This window comes from Periplaneta americana, chromosome 2, assembly GCF_040183065.1.
Source record: "Periplaneta americana isolate PAMFEO1 chromosome 2, P.americana_PAMFEO1_priV1, whole genome shotgun sequence".
Classification (NCBI taxonomy): domain Eukaryota; kingdom Metazoa; phylum Arthropoda; class Insecta; order Blattodea; family Blattidae; genus Periplaneta; species Periplaneta americana.
In genome coordinates this window covers 30445983-30469729 of record NC_091118.1, presented here as the reverse complement: position 1 = coordinate 30469729, position 23747 = coordinate 30445983, and the positions used below count along the sequence as shown (strand labels likewise).

The 23747-nt window shown below is 33.4% G+C and overlaps 1 protein-coding gene across 1 annotated transcript; it reads right to left on the bottom strand.

Moving 5' to 3' along the window:
• Nucleotides 1-13451: 13451 nt before the first annotated feature.
• LOC138691750 (RNA-binding protein squid-like) lies at nt 13452-14166 on the bottom strand. Its single transcript, XM_069814090.1, has one exon. The coding sequence runs from the start codon at nt 14040-14042 to the stop codon at nt 13701-13703; it is 342 nt and encodes a 113-aa protein (XP_069670191.1). The 5' UTR covers nt 14043-14166; the 3' UTR covers nt 13452-13700.
• Between the last annotated feature and the right edge of the window lie 9581 nt (nt 14167-23747).

Here is a 23747-nt window from a genome sequence, read left to right as displayed (position 1 = left end):
CTGCAGCGTTTACCTATTTGTTTAATCCTAAAAATATATTTGTTTTTCTTAGAACAATCATTAAAAATAAATACTGATATAGAGATGTAATGATGCCTCCAAAAATTTTGTTTCACTTCTAATCTTTGTATGAATGTCTTTCAATTCATACAGATACATTACTAGAATGGAGAACCAATGTATTCATGCGTTACCATAGTAACAAATGAGCTTATAAGTAACAAAAGCATAACGAATCAAAATCCTTGAAAACGAAAAGCATAATTTATTAGGAAGGCGGTGAAATAAGCAGAATAGAGATTGATTGTGTGCTCTTAATATTAAGTTTTTTAAAAGGAATTCGTGTTCAATAATATTTGTTGTGTATTAATAATTGTTAATTGTGAACTCATTGATGTGTTGTGACATTTCATTCTACTGAAAAGTTTTATTTTATTATTAATTGTGTTTAATATTATCAGTGAATCTTGCCATAACTTAAGACAATAGTGACAAGTGACTATCTCATATTGCAAACAATCACTTCTATTACATTGATTTGTATAAATTAATTTAATATGTCTCAAAATAACATGTCCAACTCTGCGACTGATACAAATTCAACAAAACGTCAAAAACTACATCACGAAACCACTATACCGACATCAAATGCATTTGCACCTTTAGCTGACTTGAACGAAAGAGACCAACAAGAGTCTTCGTATCACATTCAGATGGAAACATCTACACCAAAGAAACCACCACCAATTTATATTCACAATATTCTGAATATTAATTCTATGCTTAATGAGCTCAAAACGCTGGACTGTGGCGGTTTTCGACACATAACTATCGAAAATAACAAAGTGAAGCTAAATATGGATCTCATAGATGGATACAGAAAGACAATTGATTATTTAAAATCACATCATGCTGAATTCCATACATATCAGATGAAATCTGAGAAAGCTTTTCGTGTAGTCATCAGGGGACTACATCACAGTTGTAATATAGAATTCATGATGTCAGAACTTAAAGAATTGGGTTATGAACCTATACAGATGCTACCAGTTAGACATCCAATCACCAAATTACCGTTACCTTTATTTTTCCTAGATTTAAAACACAATCCTAAGAATCCTGAAATATACAGCTTAACCCGACTTTATAACGGAATAATAAAAGTGGAGCCGCCTAAACCAAGAAAAACTATTGTACAATGTATGCGATGCCAACAATTTGGACACACAAGAAACTTCTGTAATCAGACTGCAAGATGTGTGAAATGTGAAGGTCTTCACCCTACAGAGAAATGTAATAAACCAAAAGACACTCCTCCCATTTGTACAAACTGTAAAGGGAATCATCCAGCCAACTACAGAGGTTGTCCTGAACATACAAGACTACAAAGAGGAGCAACTAGGCATCAGACAATTCCATATAGATCTCAACCAGCACCAGGAACATCTTCTTTAGATAAAACTTCAGCTTCCCCTCCAGAGCTGAAAAAGGTTCCTGCACAGGACTCTCCATTTTCAGATGTACACAGGGAATTTTCCAATCGGCCCTTATATTCAAGTATTGCAGCATCTTCGGTTAACAAGCAAGGTACTGTAGATAATACCCTAATCGCAAATAATGCATTATTCTCTGATATGATTAAGAAACTAGATATGCTCATATCATTAATACAACCTCTGGTTAATTCATTGAACTTGTTACTCCCAAGAGTACTGCAAAATGAATAACATTCCACAGAAAAGTTTCATTATCAGCACATGGAATTGCCAGAGTTTAAATAATAAATACTATGAATTAGTCTGCTTCCTGAATACTTATCATATTGACATAATGTTGATTACTGAGACTAAACTTGCTCCAAATCTAAACTTTTTCATATCTGGATATAAGATATATAGAGCTGATCATCCCTCTGGAAGCAGAAAAGGTGGATCTGCAGTAATTATCAGAGCAGATTTGTGTCACAACGAACTTCCCCCAATTTTAGAGGATGAAGTACAAATTTCAAGAGTACAGATAAAAATTGATAATACAGACTATCAAATAGGTTCATTCTACTCTGCTCCGGACCAGCGTGTCACGCCCACTTTGATTTGGGGAATAGTTCATGAAATGAAATTCAGATTCATACTAGGAGGTGATTTTAATAGCAAACATCCTAGATGGGGATCCAACGTAACCAATCCACGAGGCATTATGCTATATGATCAAATTTTTAAACTTAATTTGGAAATAGCATACCCTTTTGAACCTACACATTATCCAGATTCAGGACATATGCCTGATCTGCTTGATTTCTTTATTGGTAAACAATTCCAACATTTCTGTAACGTTCCAAGAGTTATACATGAATTGAGTTCAGATCATTTACCTGTTCTTCTGACTTTATCAGCAGCTATTCCGAATTCATGTAATAAATACACGCTCATAAGACACCCCTTTAACTGGAATGAATATGTATCTTGTCTTGATATCTCTACTAACTTGAAGATTCCCCTAAAAAATAAAAGAGATATAGATATGGCAATAAATACACTTACCAATAATATTAAAACAGCTGCAAATACGGCTTCTTCCAATAGTTCAAACTTTAATCGAATTAGAAGAAAAACAGTATTTCCACCACATATCTTACAGCTCCAATATGTGAAAAGATCAGCCAGGGCACTATGGCAAAGAACAAAATATCCTCCTCATAAGCAAAATTATAATAAGGCTACACAAGAACTAAAATTAGCCCTAAAAGAATTATACAGTGAGGCAACTGACATTCAGTTAAAATCCTTAGATTCAAAGGATGGCAGTCTATGGCGTAAAACAAGACAAATTACTAAAGAAACTGAAAAGATTCCACCGCTAAAATATGACAATCAGTGGCTCACAAGCCCGAATGATAAAACTGAGATATTTTCCAAAATTTTAGAAGACCAGTTTAAACCTAATGACAACGAAGATAATATTACAACTTTAGAAGTGAATAATACTCTAGACCAGCCTCTACAACTGTCTCCAATTTGTAAACTATTCACTCCAGCTGAAGTCAGAAACACGATTAATAGATTACCCGCGAAAAAAGCCCCTGGACATGACTATATAACACAACCTCTCCTCTTGCAACTGCCTAGAAGAACTATAGTACTGTTAACACAGATATACAATGCAATGATACGCTTATCATATTTTCCTTCAACATGGAAGCACGCTAATATTGTGATGATTCCTAAACCGAATAAAATTCGTACTGATCCATTTAACTACAGACCTATAAGTCTTCTGCCTCTCTTTTCAAAAATATTTGAGCGTCTTTTATTACCTAGACTATTAACGCATCTCGAATCATTGTTACCAAATACTCAATTTGGATTCAGAAAAATGCATTCCTGTCCGCAACAATTACACAGGATTATTGACATAATTCTTGACACCTATGAAAAGAAACAAATCTGTTTAGGCCTTTTCCTTGATACAGAAAAGGCGTTCGATAAAGTGTGGCATAATGGCCTCTTATTCAAACTAAAAAACCATCTTCCTGACACATACTACCGTTTAATTCAATCATTTCTTAGAAGACGAACTTATTCAGTAATATACGAAGGTGTACAGTCTCAGATTAGATATATTTCTGCAGGTGTACCTCAAGGGAGCATTCTAGCCCCTTTTCTCTATTTAATTTACACTCATGATATACCAACACCTAAATCAGATTCTCTAACTGTAGCTCAGTTCGCTGATGACATTGCTGTCCTTAGCAAAGGAGATACTGGTGAACAAGTGACAACCATTCTACAAAACTTTCTTCAGGAAATTGAAATATGGAACAAAAAATGGAGAACAGTCATGAACACAAATAAGTCATCAACAGTAACATTCACATACCTCAAAAAAGAAAAAGTACTTCCATTATACCTCAACTGTTCACCAGTACCACAGCATGAAGAAATACGATATCTTGGACTCATCCTAGACAGTCGCTTGACCTGGAATAAACATCTCACTTACACCCTCCAGAGATTAAGATACAGACTTCATCGATTGAAAGCAATACTTTCCAGCTCTAGTCTTTCCCTTTCCAACAAAAGGTTAATATATGTAATGCTTCTCAAACCTATTTGGCTCTATGGATGTTCATTATGGGGATCGGCTTCTATAAGCCAAATCAAGCGTATTCAAACATTCCAAAATCGGGCACTAAGGATAATCACTGGAGCACCATGGTACGTAAGAAATGAAACACTTCATTCAGATCTAGACCTAGCCAAAATAGAGACTGTAATTCATTCTTCCTACACACGCTTATTTGCAACATTGTCAACACATTCTAACAACTTAATCAACCAGATTCCTCGGAACCTGCCCCCTGCACGGCCTGATCGTCGCCTCAAGAGGAAAAGGCACACTGATTTGTTGATGCTTTGAGGAACGTTAATGGACGTCACCCTCTCCACAAGTCTCATATTATTGTAACGTTAATTATTTAAGCACAATTGATAGTACTAATGTACAAAAATTGTCAAATAAATTAAAAAAAAAAAAAATAAAAATAAAAAAATAATTTATTAACAAAACAAATTAGTTGCCCTAACTATGAGTAACATGGTATATTTTAATGATTAAATCACTCAAAATAGTATTAAAATTAATATAATGGTATCTGAACTTAGAATAAAGGAGGAAAAAGTATGTTATTTTGCTTTTCATTTAATTTTTATACTGTATCTCAGTTTACTTTGGTTTGGTCTCAATTTTCTATAAACATGTAAAACTATATCTCTTGTGTCGTGTTGCTTATTTTATTTGCGATCTGATTCATTAGCTAAAGCACTCGTGGTAAACTATTACGTGAAGAAAGTTTGTAGTATCAAATTTGACCAGCAAATTATGTTAGCAATAAATCTAACAAAGAATCTTAAAGAACTTTGTCCTAATAGTTTTAGTTTTCTCGTAATGTAAAAATTGGACGGCAATATATACATAGTGATTAATATAATGTCTCATTTTATTGTTTTTCAGGTAATGAAGACTCAGATTTGTATTATTTTTCAGTAAAAAGTTTTCATAAAAACAACTTTAAGTGAGCAATTTAGTCTCGTCAAACATGGAACATATCTTCAAATTATGGAGCTCCATTAGACTTTCTTTCAAATGGATTTTCTTTTACAGTCTGTAAACCAAGTTTATGAATTTCAAATTGATTCTCATGCGACCATTATATGCAGGCAAATTAAATATTTTATACAACTTAAAGCAGGGATGTCAAGGTCAGAGCACGCAAAAGACTCTACATGCTCCCAAGCGTGCACGGGTTCCAATGAATCTGTTCTACAAGCAGTAGCGGTGAACAAGAAGGGGTGAGGAAAATGAACTCTATTGACCTTTCACTGCAAGATGAATTAAACTGTTCTTAAGTAATAGGTAATGTGTTAAGCTCATACAAGAAAACAAGAAATAAATGCATATTTTGCAACATGTACCTCTCTAATAAATGCAATTAATTATGAAATAGTAGGATATAACAAATAATAAACATAGCTTCTCTTTAACTTAAGCAGTTTTACATAATGAAGCCTATAATTAGCCTAGGCCTAATTATTGTTATTAACTGTTACATAATCATGTACTACTTATCTGAGCATCATCACACTTCTAGAAACAAATTTAAATTCCTGATTTCTCGCGTAATTCAGAAGTGTTTTTTTTTTTCTGATTTTTGCCGACACAAATCCAACTTGAGCTGGAGTAGGTCAATATCTTTAAATCATCTATGGAACTCTTCCCAGAGATTTTTTAAAACATTGCAGTATTTTACACTGTTGAACAGGAAGTCAATGAGTGAAGGCGTTGAAATTATAAAAATTGTGCTGTGAGAACTGTGACATCCACAATGAAATCTTCATCTGAAAGCTTTTAATAATACCTGTCGACACAGATTAATTGATTCTTTCCTTGCGATCTCAAATTCAAAACGTTCAGATCCTCTAATACATCCTTGTGAAAGTTACGTTCCTCGATCCATGTAGAGTCAACTAGTTCTGGACTGTCTCAGTTTTTCTGAATTCTGATAAATATTCACGTAATTCAAAATATCTGGACAGAAGAATATCGTAATAGTAAGAAACATCGTTAAACTGAGAATTTATGGGTACGAAAATCTGGACAATTTATAAACACAACTTCTGACAATTAATGAATTTATGCCATTAGCAGCACACACTTTTGTTTGTATTTTATTCTGAAAAAATAAATACAATGCTGTGAGGAAGAAGCTCTACAATACATCTTTACATACATTTACTACTATTTAATGTCAATAAAAACAAACTAATTTGAATATAATATCATTCTGTAGGTGAACTAATAATTTCAGGCGTTCGACACTTCTTGTCTTTATAACTAAATACAGTAATTTCCACAAACCAACCTCATCTTTCCCTTACATAAGACGTTAAGAGTCTAGTCAGCCTGAAACTTACTGAACAACTTCTTCATCAATGTGTAATGTACAACCCTTGTGTTCACCTGCGTGCCTCACGTGCTCTGATCAGCGCATACGGGCTTCTGAGGAGGTGAGCAGCCAAAAGTGCCCAGTTGTAATTCGTAGCTACGTTCTCACTACGTGATGAAATTGAGCAATCACATCATGATAAAAGTGTGTAATCTGGACAAAAACTTGATCCGTGGCCACAGCGTGGTATAGTGGTTACAAAAACATTTAAGAAGTTAACAGGTGGTTCTGTATGTAAACTCTTGTGTGCCTCACTTTTAATTTGTATCCCTTAGTATGAGGTTAATTATAGGCTAATGAAATTACTGGAAATGAATTTGCTAGTCTGAGATTCAGTTCTTACTAATACTCGAAGTGCCTACGTGTTTGTTCATAGCATGTACTTCACGTCTACAAGGCTCTAGCTGAAGTACGTGGCTTGCCGTTAGTGCAGTTGTTGAAATATGTTGGTGCAACGTGCCCAGTGGAGCAGAGCGTGAGGTCCGGAGTTCAGTAAGGCAAGGACTTGATAATATCTTTAGCCTTGTTTGTTATAAATTTAGGAGGCATGATGGGGCCGATAAGCTAATTACTATAAATGACAATTAAAATTTATTACATGTGCCGTCTATGCTTATCCTTATTTAACAAATATATTGGTTATACAATATTTTGTTACATAATATATCTATTTTAACGTTTTCGGCTCTATGGAGCCATCATCAGAAACAAGTAAGCCCATATGTATGGTGTGAGTACACTATATGTTGCCGTACAAGTAAACTCAATTGATATTAAATATTAAATGACATGTTTCTATGTAAAATCAATAATTGTATGGCAGAAATTACAATATAAATACAAAGCGGCTCTATGGGCCGTAATAAAATTTTACAATTGCTGATGATAAAATTAACTAAAATACTTTAAAATTGGTAAGATCAGAATTAATAGTCGTCCAGTTTGATGGTTACGTAGCTTTCCATATTTGGTAAGAGCTGGGGCGACAGCTGTGGGGAAGAAAGTATCAAATGTAATGTCTATACTAAAAAAAAAAAATGAGTATAGATATTACATTAGATACTTTCTTCCCCACATCTGTTGCCCCAGCTCCTACCAAATATGGAAAGCTACATAACCATCAAACTGGACGACTATTAATTCTGATCTTAACAATTTTAAAGTATTTTAGTTAATTTTATCATTAGCAATTGTAATATTTTATTACGCCCCATAGAGCCGTTTTGTATTTATATTGTAATTTCTGCCATACAATTATTGATTTTACATAGAAACATGTCATTTAATTTTTAATATCAATTGAGTTTACTTGTACGGCAACATATAGTGTACTCACACCATACATATGGGCTCACTTGTTTCTGATGATGGCTCCATAGAGCCGAAAACGTTAAAATAGATATATTATGTAATAAAATATTGTATAACCAATATATTTGTTAAATAAGGATAAGCATAGACGGCACATGTAATAAATTTTAATTGTTATTTTAATTTTAACTTGTTTGTTATATTTAAATGTAAATTATGAATCTTTCAAGAAGACATCTGTTGTCTACAGTAATCTCACTAGAGGTTTTGCTTTATCTAGAGAAAATCAAAACTTCGGTGGGATTTAATTGACTATCACACGATTAAAAGAAAGTATATAAAGATTAGAAGAAATAAAGTAGGGCTAATCTAATACAATGAAACATTGACTTACTAAAATACTAAATTGTCTTAAAATGTATTATTATACCATCTTATTATTATAAGTATTCTCAAACCCAGCGTTTGAACGCATTCAGGTTTACAGACACTTTCCGTTAAAGATGTCATGGATCAATAAAGAATTAAATGTTCTCTAAATTAAATTTAAGGGTACAAGAGTTGACACAACCCCACTTTCTTTACAAGACAAGATATTCAATGATGGAACTTAGGAAATACGAAGACTTCGACGTTACAGACTATTCTGGGGAGCAGAACGACGCAGAACGTCTGGGTTGTTCTCGAACTCATGAGGCGAAGGGAAAGCTTAGAACTAAGAGGTTTTTTTCCGAGGTTTTCCCCAACAGTAATGTGAATGCCAGGTAATCTATGGCGAATCCTCGTCCTCATCTCGCTATCACCAATCTCATCGACGCTAAGTAACCTAGTAGTTGAAACAGCATCGTTAAATAACTAAAAAACTAAGATCCCAGAAAAGTTTATTTAAGAGTTAAAATACTCCTTTGTGAATCCTGCTGCCGAAGGTGCGACAAAGAAACCAAACCAGAGAATTGGGGTTTGATACCCATACTGTATTCTTTAATTGCAAACGGAGATGCTTGCGCGTACTGAAATGTACTGACTGCCTCAGGAATTCAGCCTGTGAATTTTTCCTAAAGTCTTTATTTCAATATGTATGTATTTATTTACACTGCAAGTGGGCAAGCACCCGGTGGCAGTGGTATATACAATATTAACAATACACAATAAAATGATAACCAATACACAATAAAATTTACAATACACAATACAATTTTACAACACATATACAATTTTACACACAATACAATAATAATACACAATACAATTTAACACAATAATAATAAAACATAAAATAAAATACAACCTACATAATTATCTATAGGTCCTACATAAGTTTCAATAGTCTTTCACTTTACTCTCATCTCATTCCCTGTAGTGGCACTATGACGCATTTCACTGACACTTTAGCACACATTTCACTGACACTCTGTAACTCATTTCACTGACACTATAGAACACATTTCATTGACGCTATAAATTATCACTGATCGGAACTGTTCACTGCACTGTAAAACCATAACTTCACTGACTCACCTCGCTTCACTGATACAACAGTTCAAATAAGTCAAATAATTACATCCTTATGCATACTTATAAACAGAACTACATTTAAACTAAACATTTCTAGTCTAAGGCCCTCTTACACGCTAGTTTTAAATAATTTACAATTCAAACCAAGGAAGTAAACTCGTCAGTCTAGATAAATACATGTCACCTTAAAAAAATTAAATGTTAAATGTCACCTTAATTTTAATTTGCACTTTATACACAACTTTTTAAGTTATTCTTGAATCTCCTTAAGGAAGGACAGCCCTCAAAGACCGCTGCAGGTAGGTCATTCCAATCATTTATAGTTCTATTTAAAAATGAGAATTTACCAACATCCGTTTTCTGTTTCCTACATTTGATTTTAAAATCATGATCGTTCCTACCATAGTACGTTGGCTTTTCTAACCGAGCCGTTATGTCTACCCATGCTTTCTGACCTAGATGTGCTCTATACAATGATGTTATTCTAGTTTTCCTACGTCTGTTTTCCAAAGTTTCCCATTTAAGTTCTTTTATCGTATCGTTTCCATCTTCTCTTTTACCTTTAACAAATTTCGCTGCCCTATACTGGATTCTTTCTAAGGAATTTATCTGGTATATTCTTATAAGTTCTTTTAAGTCCCATTAGTCTACAACACGTTGGTTGGCCATATCAGACTACTGCTATTCCTATGACGTGCTTAAAACATTCAAATAGATTTTATTCCACGATTGTATTTTATCCCTCATTCAATATAATGAAGAGAAAGCTACATGAATTGCTAACGATTTTGTTTTCAACTGCCCATCATCTCTCGAAGACGAGGGGAATTTAGAGACGTCCAATATTGCATCCAGGAAATACACCAAGAGTAGTCAAATGCGTCCTGGCAAATAATTTGATGTAATTAAAACGTTTTCTGTAGAAAGTACGACTAAAGATTTTTAATTTTGCTCCAATATTTTGTGCTTTCAATAGGTTTTCTGCCTGGAACCGGCAACGACAAATATTGAAAAACTGGAAAAATTAAAAATTTAAATTTAATTTCAAATTTAGAAATCTATGAGTGCATAAATTAAAAAAAAAAAAAAAAAGATTGGCTATCATTTGTATTTAATTTTATGTGCATTATCATTTAGCAATAACAAAAAATATATACGAATCATCTTTAAGTCAAAAAATTTGGACGCAATTTTTATAATGGCAGAAGTGCAGTAGGTTGTAATTTCTCCATCACCAAGTTTTTTTAACAACTTACTAAACCTCCACATACTACGGTTAATTTTACCCAACACACGAACACAAAATGGCTAGCATTCAGAATACCTTCACCAAATTAGTTTCTATATGCTACATACATTTTTTCCAACTATTTTACTGCACTTTCACCATTTGCACAAAATGGTGGGCATTTTAACCATTTAAGAACCACAATAAAATTTCCAGTTGCATTCAAACATTCAAGACCAATCAATTTAATTTACTTGCTTCCTCTTTCCATGCGTCGTACTAACGAAAAGACGTTCGAGGCTAAGATATTTACCAGAATCCTACCCGAACAGTATGAAATACAAGCCTATAACGTACATTCACCAATGGCGTATTTAACTAGCGCCGCTTTGCTTTCAGACGGAATACAAAAAAACTGATATGGCTGCAGAGAATGTCGTTTATCAAAATGGAGTCCGCGAGTAAAATATTGCATGTCGAGATAACACGATTTTCCAGAATAGTCTAGAGTCCAGTGGTTCTCTAGAATAAACGGACATATTCTTCTGTAATGAAAAATTACTTTAAATAAAGACATGTTTCAAATAGCTTATTCATATCGTATATAATTTCTAATATTTTATTCTGTTAAACTTTCGTTATCGCAACTATCAAGAAATTTGTTTAAATTATGTATGTATGTATGTATGTATGTATGTATGTATGTATGTATGTATGTATGTATGTATGTATGTATTCACACTGCAGTGGGTATATACCCGGTGGCAGTGGTAACTAATTACACTCGATAATGAAAATAATAAACTTATTAATTAAAAATACAATTAATAATAATACTAATAATTAATATTAACAATAATTGGTAATTTGATAGAAGACGGGCACTTGGTTGAATATAGTAAGTATTACCAACTTTTTTATTTCAGAGTTAAATGTTAGTGATCTTTTAGTGACTTTTACATATTAGTTCTAGGTTTTTTATACTAGTGTCGTCGTGATTTTCTTTTAATTTGATTGGTTATAGTTTTCATTTGTTTTAGAATTTTCGTTAATTTTGAATGGATAATGACGTTATCAGTTGTTCTTGGTTGTTTGACGTGAGTGATGTTATGTTGTGTCTGATGGCTAAAGCTATTGAAAGTTTGTCATTTTATGATTTTTGTGATTTTCTTTCGATTTGATTGGTTATAGTTGTCATTTATTCTAGAATTTTCGTTAATTTTGAATGAATAATAACGTCCTGTTGTTCTTGGTTGTTTGACGTGAGTGGTGTTACATTATAGATTTGTCTGCATTTGTCGAATACGCATCATCATGCTTACGAAAAGGCACTTTTCAATGCCGATAATTAATTTTGTGTGCACAAGGTTGGAATTTTGAAGTATGAGGGAAAGGAAGGAATCCGTGTTCTGAAATTTATTAAATTTTGTGTCGATTTTGGTTTACTTCTTTCACTGGTGAAAAAGGATTGTGTTGAATGTTGAGAAAACTGTTTTTTTTTTTTTTTTTTTTTTTTTTTTTTTTTTTTTTTTTTTTTTTTTTGTGGTTTAAAGGAATTATTTACTGAATTTTTTGTAGATGTTAAGGTGTAATAAGTGTTCGAAGAGAATTTCATTCAGTGCAAAGACGTGGTTTATTTATGCAAAGTTGACTGTACGACAAAGTGTTGGTTTAGTTCCTTGTTGGCTGCATGGTTTAAGTTTAGATTGCCTTAAAGCCTGTGTCATTTATACTGGAAGTGAAGTGGTTGTCGATGAAGACGTCAATGAGAATTGAATTTTATTTGATAAGGTGACAAATTATTATGTTTTGTTTTGTGTTTTAGTGATTTTTGGGGGTAAAGTGCGGACGAAAACTGCCAGAAAAGTACTATCAACTATGAAGTTCGAATGCCACGAAACGCCAAAAAAATCAAAGGCGAAAAATTAAATATATTTTAATTTTTTTTTTTTTGAGGGCTTGTTCTTCTTTAAAAATATGAATATATATTTCATTTTTCATCTTTGATTTTGCGATGTTTGGTGACATTTGGACTTCATAGTTGGCAGAACGTTTTTGGTAGTTTTCGTCAGCCAAGTTGGATTTTGCCCGTCTTCTAGAAAATTACCCAATAATTAATAATAATGATAACAACAAGAACAACAACGGGGAATATACTAAATTAAATGAAACGATCACTTAAAATAACATTTGAAATAAATCTAATTTGTATCTTAAAACTAAGATCGAACTAAAACCCACGAGTATGATATGTTCATATCTGCACAAGTACCTTTCAAATTACACTCATTTCGCTGTCAACTCACTCACTGCACTGGAACTACGATACATTTCACTGATTCTATCCTGATTTTACTAACACTTCAAAAACATTTCACTGTTCAAGTACTTTGCACTGCCACTATAAACTATAAAGCTTCACTGACAGGAACACGTTTCACTTACACAGCACACTTCACTGACACGACATACTTCTTCACTGATACAACACACTTCACTGACACAACATAATTCTTCACTGATACAACACTTCAATAACAACATATCATTTACACCCTTTAAATACTGTGTATAATTACCGTCTATTAGTAAGGTCCTTAAGCCTATTTTTAAATACATTTTTTGTTGTTGGTGAAGCCTTTAGTAAGTCTGCAGGTAAAGCATTCCAGTCCTTGATAGTACGATGAGAAAAGAAAACTTTCCAGTGTCCGTCCTCTGCCTTCTTTCCCTCAATTTATATGAGTGGTCGTTCCTTGAAGAGTAATTTGGCGGCTGCAACCTATTTTTTATTTCTCTCCAGGCAGGCTCACCTCTGTATGTTTTGAACAGTGCGCATAATCGAATTCGCGTTCTCTCCTGTCCGTGAGTGTGTCCCATTTTAATGGTGAATTTTTCCGACAACACTTAAGAATTCGGAATAAAAAAAGTACTGGTCCTTTGTATTCCACACTGACTCCATTCTTCTTTAATTAGTCACACAACACTACTGACAGTTTTTTTTTGCAACTGCAGGATCTGGTGATAACTTCTTATATTCGAATATATGGAATGATGCAACATACGATGACATGGTTGATGAAGAGAAAAAAGACACCACGTGGACTAATCTGCTGCAAGACAGAACACAAGAGAGTGGACATAGAGTTAATACGGCTGATGTCTCTGTGTCTGGCGGCTCCCACACCTCTGCTTACCACTGTAACCACCACCTGTACTGCCTTTCCCACGACCACCACCTCTTCCACCACTGTATCCGCCATCATAATTATTGCCGTAGCCTCCGTAGTCATAGTTTCCATAGCCACCATATCCAGTGTAATCGTAGCCACCATATCCTCCATAATTTCCATATCCGCTACCGTAATAATCGTAACCTCCATAGCCTCCATAACCTCCCTGGTCATAGCCGTAACCACCATATCCGCCCTGGTTACCCCACCCTTGGTCTCCGTAACCTCCTCTCCCTCCTCGTCCAGCTCCTCTCATTGCGCCAATTCCGTCAGGTTTTGGTGTGGCTTTTTTAACATCAACCTCTTTTCCGTTAATGGACTGTTTTGGTGATTTGAGCAACTCTTGAACAACTTGTTCAGATTCAAACGTGATGAAGCAGAACCCAGATATAACAGAAAATATCTGACGCGATTCAAAGTTATAACTATTATTGCCTTCTATTTATTTTCTTTCATTACAAATTATATTTCACTTTGAAATTGCACTTTAACTCCACCTGAACGAAACACGGTTTCAAGTTGGAAACTCAACAGCCACCTTACCAAACCCAGGACCGTCCGCTCTCCTCTACGACGTACGTTGGACTAAATGGAGTCCAGAGTTCAACAACACGTAGTAACGGCAAATCATTCGGTTCAGCCAATGAGATTGCAGACGGTAATTACGTAGGTATCGCTGTTCAGAAACTTTAACAAACGTTTCGTATAATATAGATTGATGAATAGCTTTAAATGTGTGTATATGTTGTTGAAAATAATTTCTAATACAACTCTTTAACATTTTTATCTGTCTGCCTTCGAAATTCCACATACATACAAATAATCGTAATAAAATATTAAAGCGGAAGTTGACCCAATTCTAATATCCACTCCTTTACATTCGACCCTGTCGCATAGTACAGAAATTTACTAGCCCAAACTCCTGAACGCACTCAGGGGTGCACAAACCTATTCACACTATTAATGTTAAATTTAGAAATAAATATGATTACTATTAATTTTAAAATGTTGAAATTATATAAGTACGTACAAGGTAATAGTGTCAGTGCAACATGAACTTTGCTTTACTACTTTCTTGGTTAACGAAGATTGCTACCATATTGTTATAATTTTTCTTTAGTGAAATATATGGTGCACTGACGTTCAACGGTGTCTGACCCATGATTTTATGATCGTGTAAGCGAACTTTCTAACCACGGGATAAGTAAGAACCAGAGATATGAAAAATTGACAAACTTTGAAACAGTTCCCCTTGTTCTCAATAGGTGGCTCCATTACTGGGAGACGTTAAAAAGTGTCAGGGAAAATGATTATGTAGATTAAGCATAAATTATTCTTATAATAGACAATATGAGCGGTTTGCAGCCAAACTCATTACTGTTTACAATCAGCAGAGTGGGATGAAAGTTGAATTCTACGCGTATAATGCGGGTATATTTATCTACGATTGGCAACAGTGACCATTATCTTCGCCATCTATTCATAGAAGTAATAACTAAAGAATACACATTTACACCAACAAATTATCGATCACTATCGATTAGTAGGATCAGATATCTTTGAACGTCAGTGTACAATATTTCAGTTTGCCAATGAGTTCAGTTGTGCCATTTCTTCAGTCACCCATGTCCAAACGTAACTTTTACACTACGCTACTCAGATAAAGAATACTTTATGCATTTCCACCATGGTCAGAGTTTAATAAAAAATTGTTGTGTAAACTTCGCTGGTATTCAAAGAAAAGTTCTTCACGCAATTAGCGGAGCCGGCTATCATACATCAAATAAATTTCTTCACGAAATTTTAAACGAGTCCATTGAATATTACTCATAGACATTACTGAAACAGTTCAATACATCAAAAGGTAGTACGTTCGAGTCCCATCGTGGTAGTTCTTTTTATTCCAAGACTTCAATCAGTGGTGTACTGGCTCAAAATATATTTCACGCAATTAGGTGCGAGTTTAAACACGCAGAACCCTAGTTCCCTATCTAAAACCTCTCCACAACGCCTTACATTTCTTCGGTTGAATTCTGAAACACCCGGTATAAAGGTTGTTTTAACTAATATCCTTTAAGGAGTGAATGGATTACCTAAAGCAAGAGAAAAAGTAATATAATGAATAGTCAATTGCGCTTTGTTTTTTTTTAATTAGAGGTACCGGACTTTTAAATCACAGGCATGCATATTTGCTTATTACAACTTAGTTTTACATCTTGGTTCACAAAGTTCATGCATAATTGTATAGACTGTGCTCAAAATAGCCACCATCAGTTCTAATACAGACTTTTAAGCGATGCATCATTGATTGTTTTACTCTCTTCCATATTTTCTAGTGTCTGTTGTATCTGCTGACATCTTTCTTCAAAACATTGGCGAAGAATTTCAATGTTTTTAATAAATCTTGAATACACAATTGCTTTTAAATATCCACATATGTAAAAATCCATGATGCGATGCTGGGTTGCCTGCATTATAGTGGACTTTACGACAAATTATGTAAAACTAGTTGTAATAAGCAGACATGTATGTATGTAATAAGTACCTGTAATAAAAAAAACGAAATTGAAGACCTGAACGGAAAAACATGTTAGCCAACACTTTTTTTTATAAAATGGAGAAAAATGGAATTTTGTGAATGAGATTGAAAAAAAATATTACAAATTACTTTGATTTATTTCTGTGAACATGAGGTACAAGCATACAGTATAAATTTACATATTTTGTCAAAGATTTTCTCTCTTTCTTTTTTCGTTCAAAATAAGACAACTTTAATAATATGAAAATAAAAAAAAAATTCACAAAAACTATTGGAAGCAAATCTCCAACTCACCTGGCTGAGAACCCGAGAAGAGTTATTCTAAAAACTATTCCCTATATAAAAAATTCTCTTTATGACTGTCAAAAAAAATCTTTAATCAAGCCAGTTTTCTGGATTAGCCTTCCTGTTGCGATAATGTCCACTGATTTTCACATTTTCGTCAACATTCCCTTCTTCTACTGCCACCAATGTTTGTTATATCATCAGTATACTGTACCAACATAAACATTCTTCAAGAGAAATAATAAATGTATTTTTTACTTATTAAATTCTTAAAATTCATAGATTATAAGAGTATTATCTGTAGTAATGTCACGAGACGTCTGAGATCTGCCGATAAATCCACGAGCGAAGCGAAATCTCAGACCTCGAGTGACATTTATTAGGACTATTTCGTGAATAAAATAAAAATGTAAATAATATATCCCTAAAATTCGATCACAAAATGTTAATAATTGTATATTTACGAATACGTAACCTATTCAGACATTGTGAAGTTGAAATAGATGAATATCGATTACTGCAATAAAGAAATTCGATGTTATTATTCAGTAATGCCAATTGCGAAAAGCGAAATACAGGTTTAACAATGTTAATTGCATGTACTGTACTTTTCTCTTATTATTATAACATAAATACATTTTCATTATCTGCTGAAATCATGATTTAATTTAAAATTTTATAATATAATTACAGTAACCTGATTAATACATTAATTAAATGAAGAATTGTTGAAAACACAGATATCTAATCTGAATGAAGGAATGTAATTTTTTTCAGATAGCCTACAATGGACATGGAATTAGAAGATGAAGATGTATTTTATAGGCTACAGTTATAGGCAGGGAACGGATTTATATGGACTAAAAATATATGAAATATGTAAATATATATGTAGTTATTTTTACCAAAATATGGAATTAAATATGGATTTTTACCAAAATATGGAATTAAATATGGACTTAAAATTATAAAAAATGACTATGTACGTTAAATATTGGTACATTTTAATCAAACTAAACAAAAAATATAATGGACGTACCTTATCTTCCAATGTAGTTTCAACAAAACACAATTTTTATTGTCTGTTACCATAACAATAGGTTACAAACATTTCTTTCAAGTGCTGAAAAGTGAATCTTCTTCTATTGTCTCTGAGGATAGATTTATACTGACTAAAAGAGCGTTCGACGTCACAAGAAGTAACTGGTACATAATTCAATTTCACAATGTCTGCTGGGGATAAGTCCAAGTTAATCTTCACTGTTGATTCACCACTCATCACAGCAACAACCTTTTGTAGTTCTTCATATCCAGGGTTTTTTGAAAGTACAGTGTCCACCTTAGCTCTTACTGCATCTGCAACTTTACCTCTACCACGATTCAGTTGTTCCACAGTACTATTTATAATTTCAAAACTTTCAGATAGTGAAAGGTGCCTATTTTGGAGACTTTTGAGCGTTTTTATGATGCATGAAAATGTATGCTGAATGTGAGCTAAGTCATTCTTCACACTTATGTCACAGGTAACTGTTTTCGCAGTATCAATTGAGACTGCATCTTCAGAGTCCAATGCAAGGAGAACATTGTTAATAGAGTCTATATGTTCGGCATAATATTCAACTGCTTCTAGCCATGTACCCCATCTAGTTAAAATTGGCTTTGGTGGCAATGGAATTTCAGGGTACATTTCTTTCAACACGTTAACTCTACTGGGAGCTTTGAGAAATACTTTTTTCACTGATGAAATCAACAAATCTACTTTAGGGAAATTGTCTCTGACCACTTCTGCCACACGATGAAATGCATGCGCCACACAAGTAAAATGAGTCAATTTAGGATATACAACAGATAATGCTTGTCCAGCTTTGACCATATAAGGGGCAGCATCGCTAATAAAGAATAACACATTATCGTACATAATACCCTTTGGCCACAGGATACCCATAGCTTCGTTGAACAGTTTAACTATAGTTTTGTTATTGCACTTTTCTAGAACATCACAATGTAAAAGAATTCGTTCAGAATATTGTTCACTTAACAAACCGATAACTACATTACCAACAAGTCTACCTTCTTTGTCGGGAGTCTCATCAATGGAAACCCAAATTGAACTATCTTTAATTTCATCTCTTATCTTCTGTATTGTCTCATCGTAGATGGATGGAGCATACGTCTTCCTAAGTGTTGACTCATCCGGGATTGTATGTTGAGTATATTTTTCAAGGAATTCCCTGAAGACCTTATTCTTTAGTTTGTAGAGAGGAATATCAGCAGAGATGAGAGAACGGCACAGGTCGATGTTAAACTCAGATCTTACATTCGATGTTGTTGGTTGTGTTAAAAACAATTGTCTCTGCTTGGAATTTAGTTGTTTGTTGGCCTGATGTTTACTAGTTGTAATGTGTTGTTGCACCAGGAACTTTTGTGTAGATGATACTGCACACTGACACAAATTACAAAATAATATTTTATTGTCAGTTGATAAACAATCTTCTTTAAATTCTGAAATGTAACTTGTTAGTTTTGATTTTAAATTGACTGAATGACGTACTTTTGGCATATTTACCGTCTTTATAGTATGATTTACAAAACTGAACCTATGTGTACTCTGACTGGCATTTAACTGTTGAGCTGCACAACTGAAGTCTGTTAAAAATTTTAAATTAAATTAATACAGTTTTGTAACTTACTTTCCCATTGTTGATAGGACTGCTAATTTTCAAATAACTCTGATGTTAAAGGGATTACTGAATATGTGTTTAAATCTCTATTGTTGAAATGTATTTTTAAAAGTTAATGGAATTTTGTTTTGTTTTATTGTTAAACCTAATATAATATGGACTGTTTTATATGAAATATGGAAAATATATGGAAATTAACGAAAATATGTACTAAACTCTAAAATATGGAAAAATATGGAAAATAAAAGTAGGATTTTTCAACCCTACACATTGTGAAACATAAAGATAATGCAAAATATAAATTATATTAGCTTTATAAGTAAATATGTATTTACATATAAATCCTTTCCCTGGTTATAGGTTAGGTTACCTGTGTGAGCAAGACCAGTGTCAGCTGTGCTTATTTCGATCGTTACTACGTGCTACAGGAAAACATTTTTATAGATCGACAAACGCATTCTCGCTGTAGTGTGTTACGGAACTAAGGCTGCATCTACACTCGCGTATGCATGAAACCTGGGAAGAATATTGAAAGAATTAAGTTTAAAACGTACATTCAATTACGATGCATGAAGATTTTGTGTCTACATGGTGCGCCGTTTTGAACGTCGTCTTCACTGCGTAAATATAACCTATCAATTAATATTAAATATTAATCATGCATTCATTGCTTTAAAGTTGAAAGAAAAGTTTAACCGTGTAGTTGCATCTTAATGTATTCATGATCATCGATTTACGGGGGAACAGTTGGCGACAATGACTAAACAAAAGAACGACCATGCGATAAATTGATAGCGATAAATCTAGCTGCAAAAATTATCGCAAAGTGTGACTGTGATTGGTTGGAATTCAAAATTTCATTACACTTCATTGGTCGAAAATGAAATGACGTCATATAAACGAAATAGTCCTGCTAATATTTCATTCTGTAAAACTAAAATATACTGGTACCGGTATTATATAAATTTATAAGAGATAGACCTATTATTTTTCTCATTTACAATATTTGATTCTGTGTTATATACATAGAGTTAATCTATATATATATAATTTGAACTGGTAATGGAAATTACGGGAAAACGGCTGAACGGATTTTAATAAATGGCCCCTCATTTTGAAGCTTGGAGCCCAAAGTTTTTCGGAAAAGTAGTAGTTTTCAGTGAAATGTCAATTTTCCTACATAATTTTAATATTTTCCAAAATCCATCTGTTGTCAGTTTTGAGAACTAATAGCTTCTCATATTCGAACAAAGCAATAAAATAAACATTATCAAGGAGGCCATGCCTCCAAGATTTCCAACAGATTCTTTGACATCGCAGTGTCAATACTCAATAGGTCGATTTTCGATATATAACTACAACGTCTTTGATTTTCATTGATGTCAGGGAATAATTAAGAAGTTTTTTTTTTAAATATTGTATAGTTAATATCATGGTTTTTTTTTCTCGCTGTTATTTGTACTCGCTTTAAAATCATACCGCGAGTTATCTTGTGTGAAATCCGAAGGCCTGTGTACTATTATTGAGACTGGTTCTATCGTTGTGAACTAGATGGCGACTGTATACGTATTACTGATTTGTTATGATTATGATTCCGGTGATATTCAGGGATGTTGTGGCCCGAATTTCCTGGCATTTGCATTTGAGGAAAAACTGAAGAAACCTCAACCAGAAAATTCAACGCGACCGGGAATCGGACCCGGGCCCTCTGCGTAAGAGACCAGCATGCTGACCTCTTACACTACAGAGGTGGTCTCATGGTTTATTTGTCCCTAATGATACACATTAATCCTATTATTGGAACGACCCTAGAATACTGCGTAAGTACATGTCATTATTGCTTTGTTGAATGATTTATTTTTGGTTCAGGGAACATATTTTTTATATACTTATTTATTTTTTCTACCCTTTTGCCATCAATAAAACATGTGTTTTAATTATTTTTAATTTGCACAGTCTTTGTACATAAGTACTTACGTGGTATTCTCAAGTATAGCGTTATTATTGATAGAAAAACCTTTTTAGGTTATGTAAGTAGACAGAGAGAGCTGCCTTGTGGCCAGCGAGCTGCAGAGCAGCGAGGATGGGGATAACTTCCCCTACTGGTGTTCTGTTCTTTGCGATTTATCCTATTGTTTATATTGTTATTAAAAATGAAATATTTAAGTGGTGTGAGTCTTTTTCAGATATTTAATTGCGGTGTGGTGTAGATATGTAGGCTATTATGTGTGAGTACCTAATTTTCCTAGGTAGTAGTGCAGTCATACGAGCTTATGGACAATAAAATTGTACGTCATTTATTCGACATAATTTATGCTAACGTTTTACGTGGCCAAAACGATGTCCGGCATTCACTGGTACTTAATATACTCCAAACGTTGTCAGATAATATCCTTACCAACAATCTTTATGCTATTTCATACAAAAATCCAAGTCACTACCAAAACGTAAAATCAGTAGGTATGAGATTTTATCACCTTATATCACTATAAAGGATTAATCTTTTTTTAAATAAGTTAATTCATTGTTGAAAATAATTTTAAAATCAAAAGCTAAATCAAAGTTATGCGTCAGAGCCTTCTAGCGATCTTCTCCAGTAACATGAACTTTCGAGATTGGAAATGCTCGGCGGAGTAGCGTTTTCATTTGTTAAAGCAAGTCCTGACCATCGACCAAAAATGAAGCGATCATGTTCTCAAACAGCGCGTGTTTTGATTTAGTTAAACTTTTGTTTAAGTTGATTCGTGCTTAATTGAAGTAAATTATTTATATAAAAAGTGGTTTCGTATTTTTTAAAGTAATATCGAAATGAGTTGAACATGTGTTTCAGTTTAATTGTAATTTCTGAAATGAAGTGAATTGTTTATGTAAAAAGTGATTTCATCCTTTTTTTAAGTAAAGTCGAAATGAGTTAAACATATTCCAGTTGAATTGCAATTTCGTAAGTGTATTGGATAAAGTGAACTACGTAAAAAGTGATTTTATCCTTTTTTAAGCGATATCAAAATGAGTCTAAGAGGACGCCCAAGAAGGCAGGCGGTGGACATCGCTGCGCTGCTGCAGCCAGGGCTTGTAATCGCGATGCAGTGAACAATATCCGTAATAGAAATGTAGATCCGTTAGCACGGAATACTATTCATGATGAAAGATTAATTGAAATTTTTAGTGTTGGCTCTTTAAATGAAATTTGTGGACACTGTCAAGCAAGACACTTCCATCACACCATCTGGGATGCCTCCGCATACATTAAAGCTGAAGGTTGGAGCAGTTGTAATCCTTATCCGAAATATGGGTATGGGCTTTGGTTTGGTAAATGGTGTCCGAATGATTGTTAGAGAGATGTATAATAATCTTTTAAAACTAGAAGTGATTACTGGTGCATCCAAAGGACAAGTAACCTATTTACCACGTATTGATTTGTTGTCCACTCACAATAATTTGCCTTTTAAATTTAAAAGGCGTCAGTTTCCATTACGTCTTGCTTTCGCAATGACCAAGGCCAGACTTTAGACAAAATTGGAATTTATTTGTCTCGGTGCGTTTTCAGCCATGGGCAGTTATATGTGGCATTCAGCAGAGTCAAAGCCACAAGTGATGTGAAAATTAAGATTATGCCTACTTCACATCAAGGTGTTGAAGGATATTTCACCAAGAACATCGTTTATGATGAAGTATTGAGATGAAGCAGTACTTCATATTGAAGATATGGCTATGGTATAATTATGGTTTCATTTACTTTGCTATAATCAATTAAATGATTATCAGTTCCAACACAGTGATATAATCACCAAAATATGCAGCTAAATATGCAGCCACTAGTATATTACATTTCTAACTACACTAAACTGAGGTAAACTTGACAAATGGAGTAAATTTGAAAACAAAAAAATTCAAATCGTGATATCAAATACACTGAATATAGTTTTAATGTTAATTATTTCTTCTCTGTTTCTTAAGAACTTAATTTTTATAATTTATTCTTGGTCACAATCAGAAATGATTTCATAATTTAAATCTTTCTTTTTTTGTGGTCAAATTTTCCCCACATATCACGTTTACCCCAGTTTACTACAATATTAAAAAACTATTTAATGATATTTTAATGTCGTTCTAATATTATTACATTCCAAATGCAGTAATAGCCACCCCATGTAATAGAAATCGCATCATAATATCACAGTGTTTCAAATTACACTCTAAAATATGTCGGTGAAACAATCTCGTATTTTTAGAAAAAAAGAAAGATTATTTATAATTCCTGATCCAAATAGTCATACATTTCACTACTTAGCATTTCACAGACACCATTCGAATCACCCTATCAGTTAAGAGAAATTATAATAGTACATTACGCAACGAGCTATAATGATAGTAATTAAGAATTGAGTATGGATATTTATGAAACGAGCGCAAGCGAGTTTCATAATTTTCATACGAGCTTCTTAATTACCATTAT

Coding starts and splice junctions, on each gene's coding strand:
- LOC138691750 (XM_069814090.1), bottom strand. CDS start 14,042: ATGAGAGGAGCTGGACGAGGAGGGAGAGGAGGTTACGGAGACCAAGGG.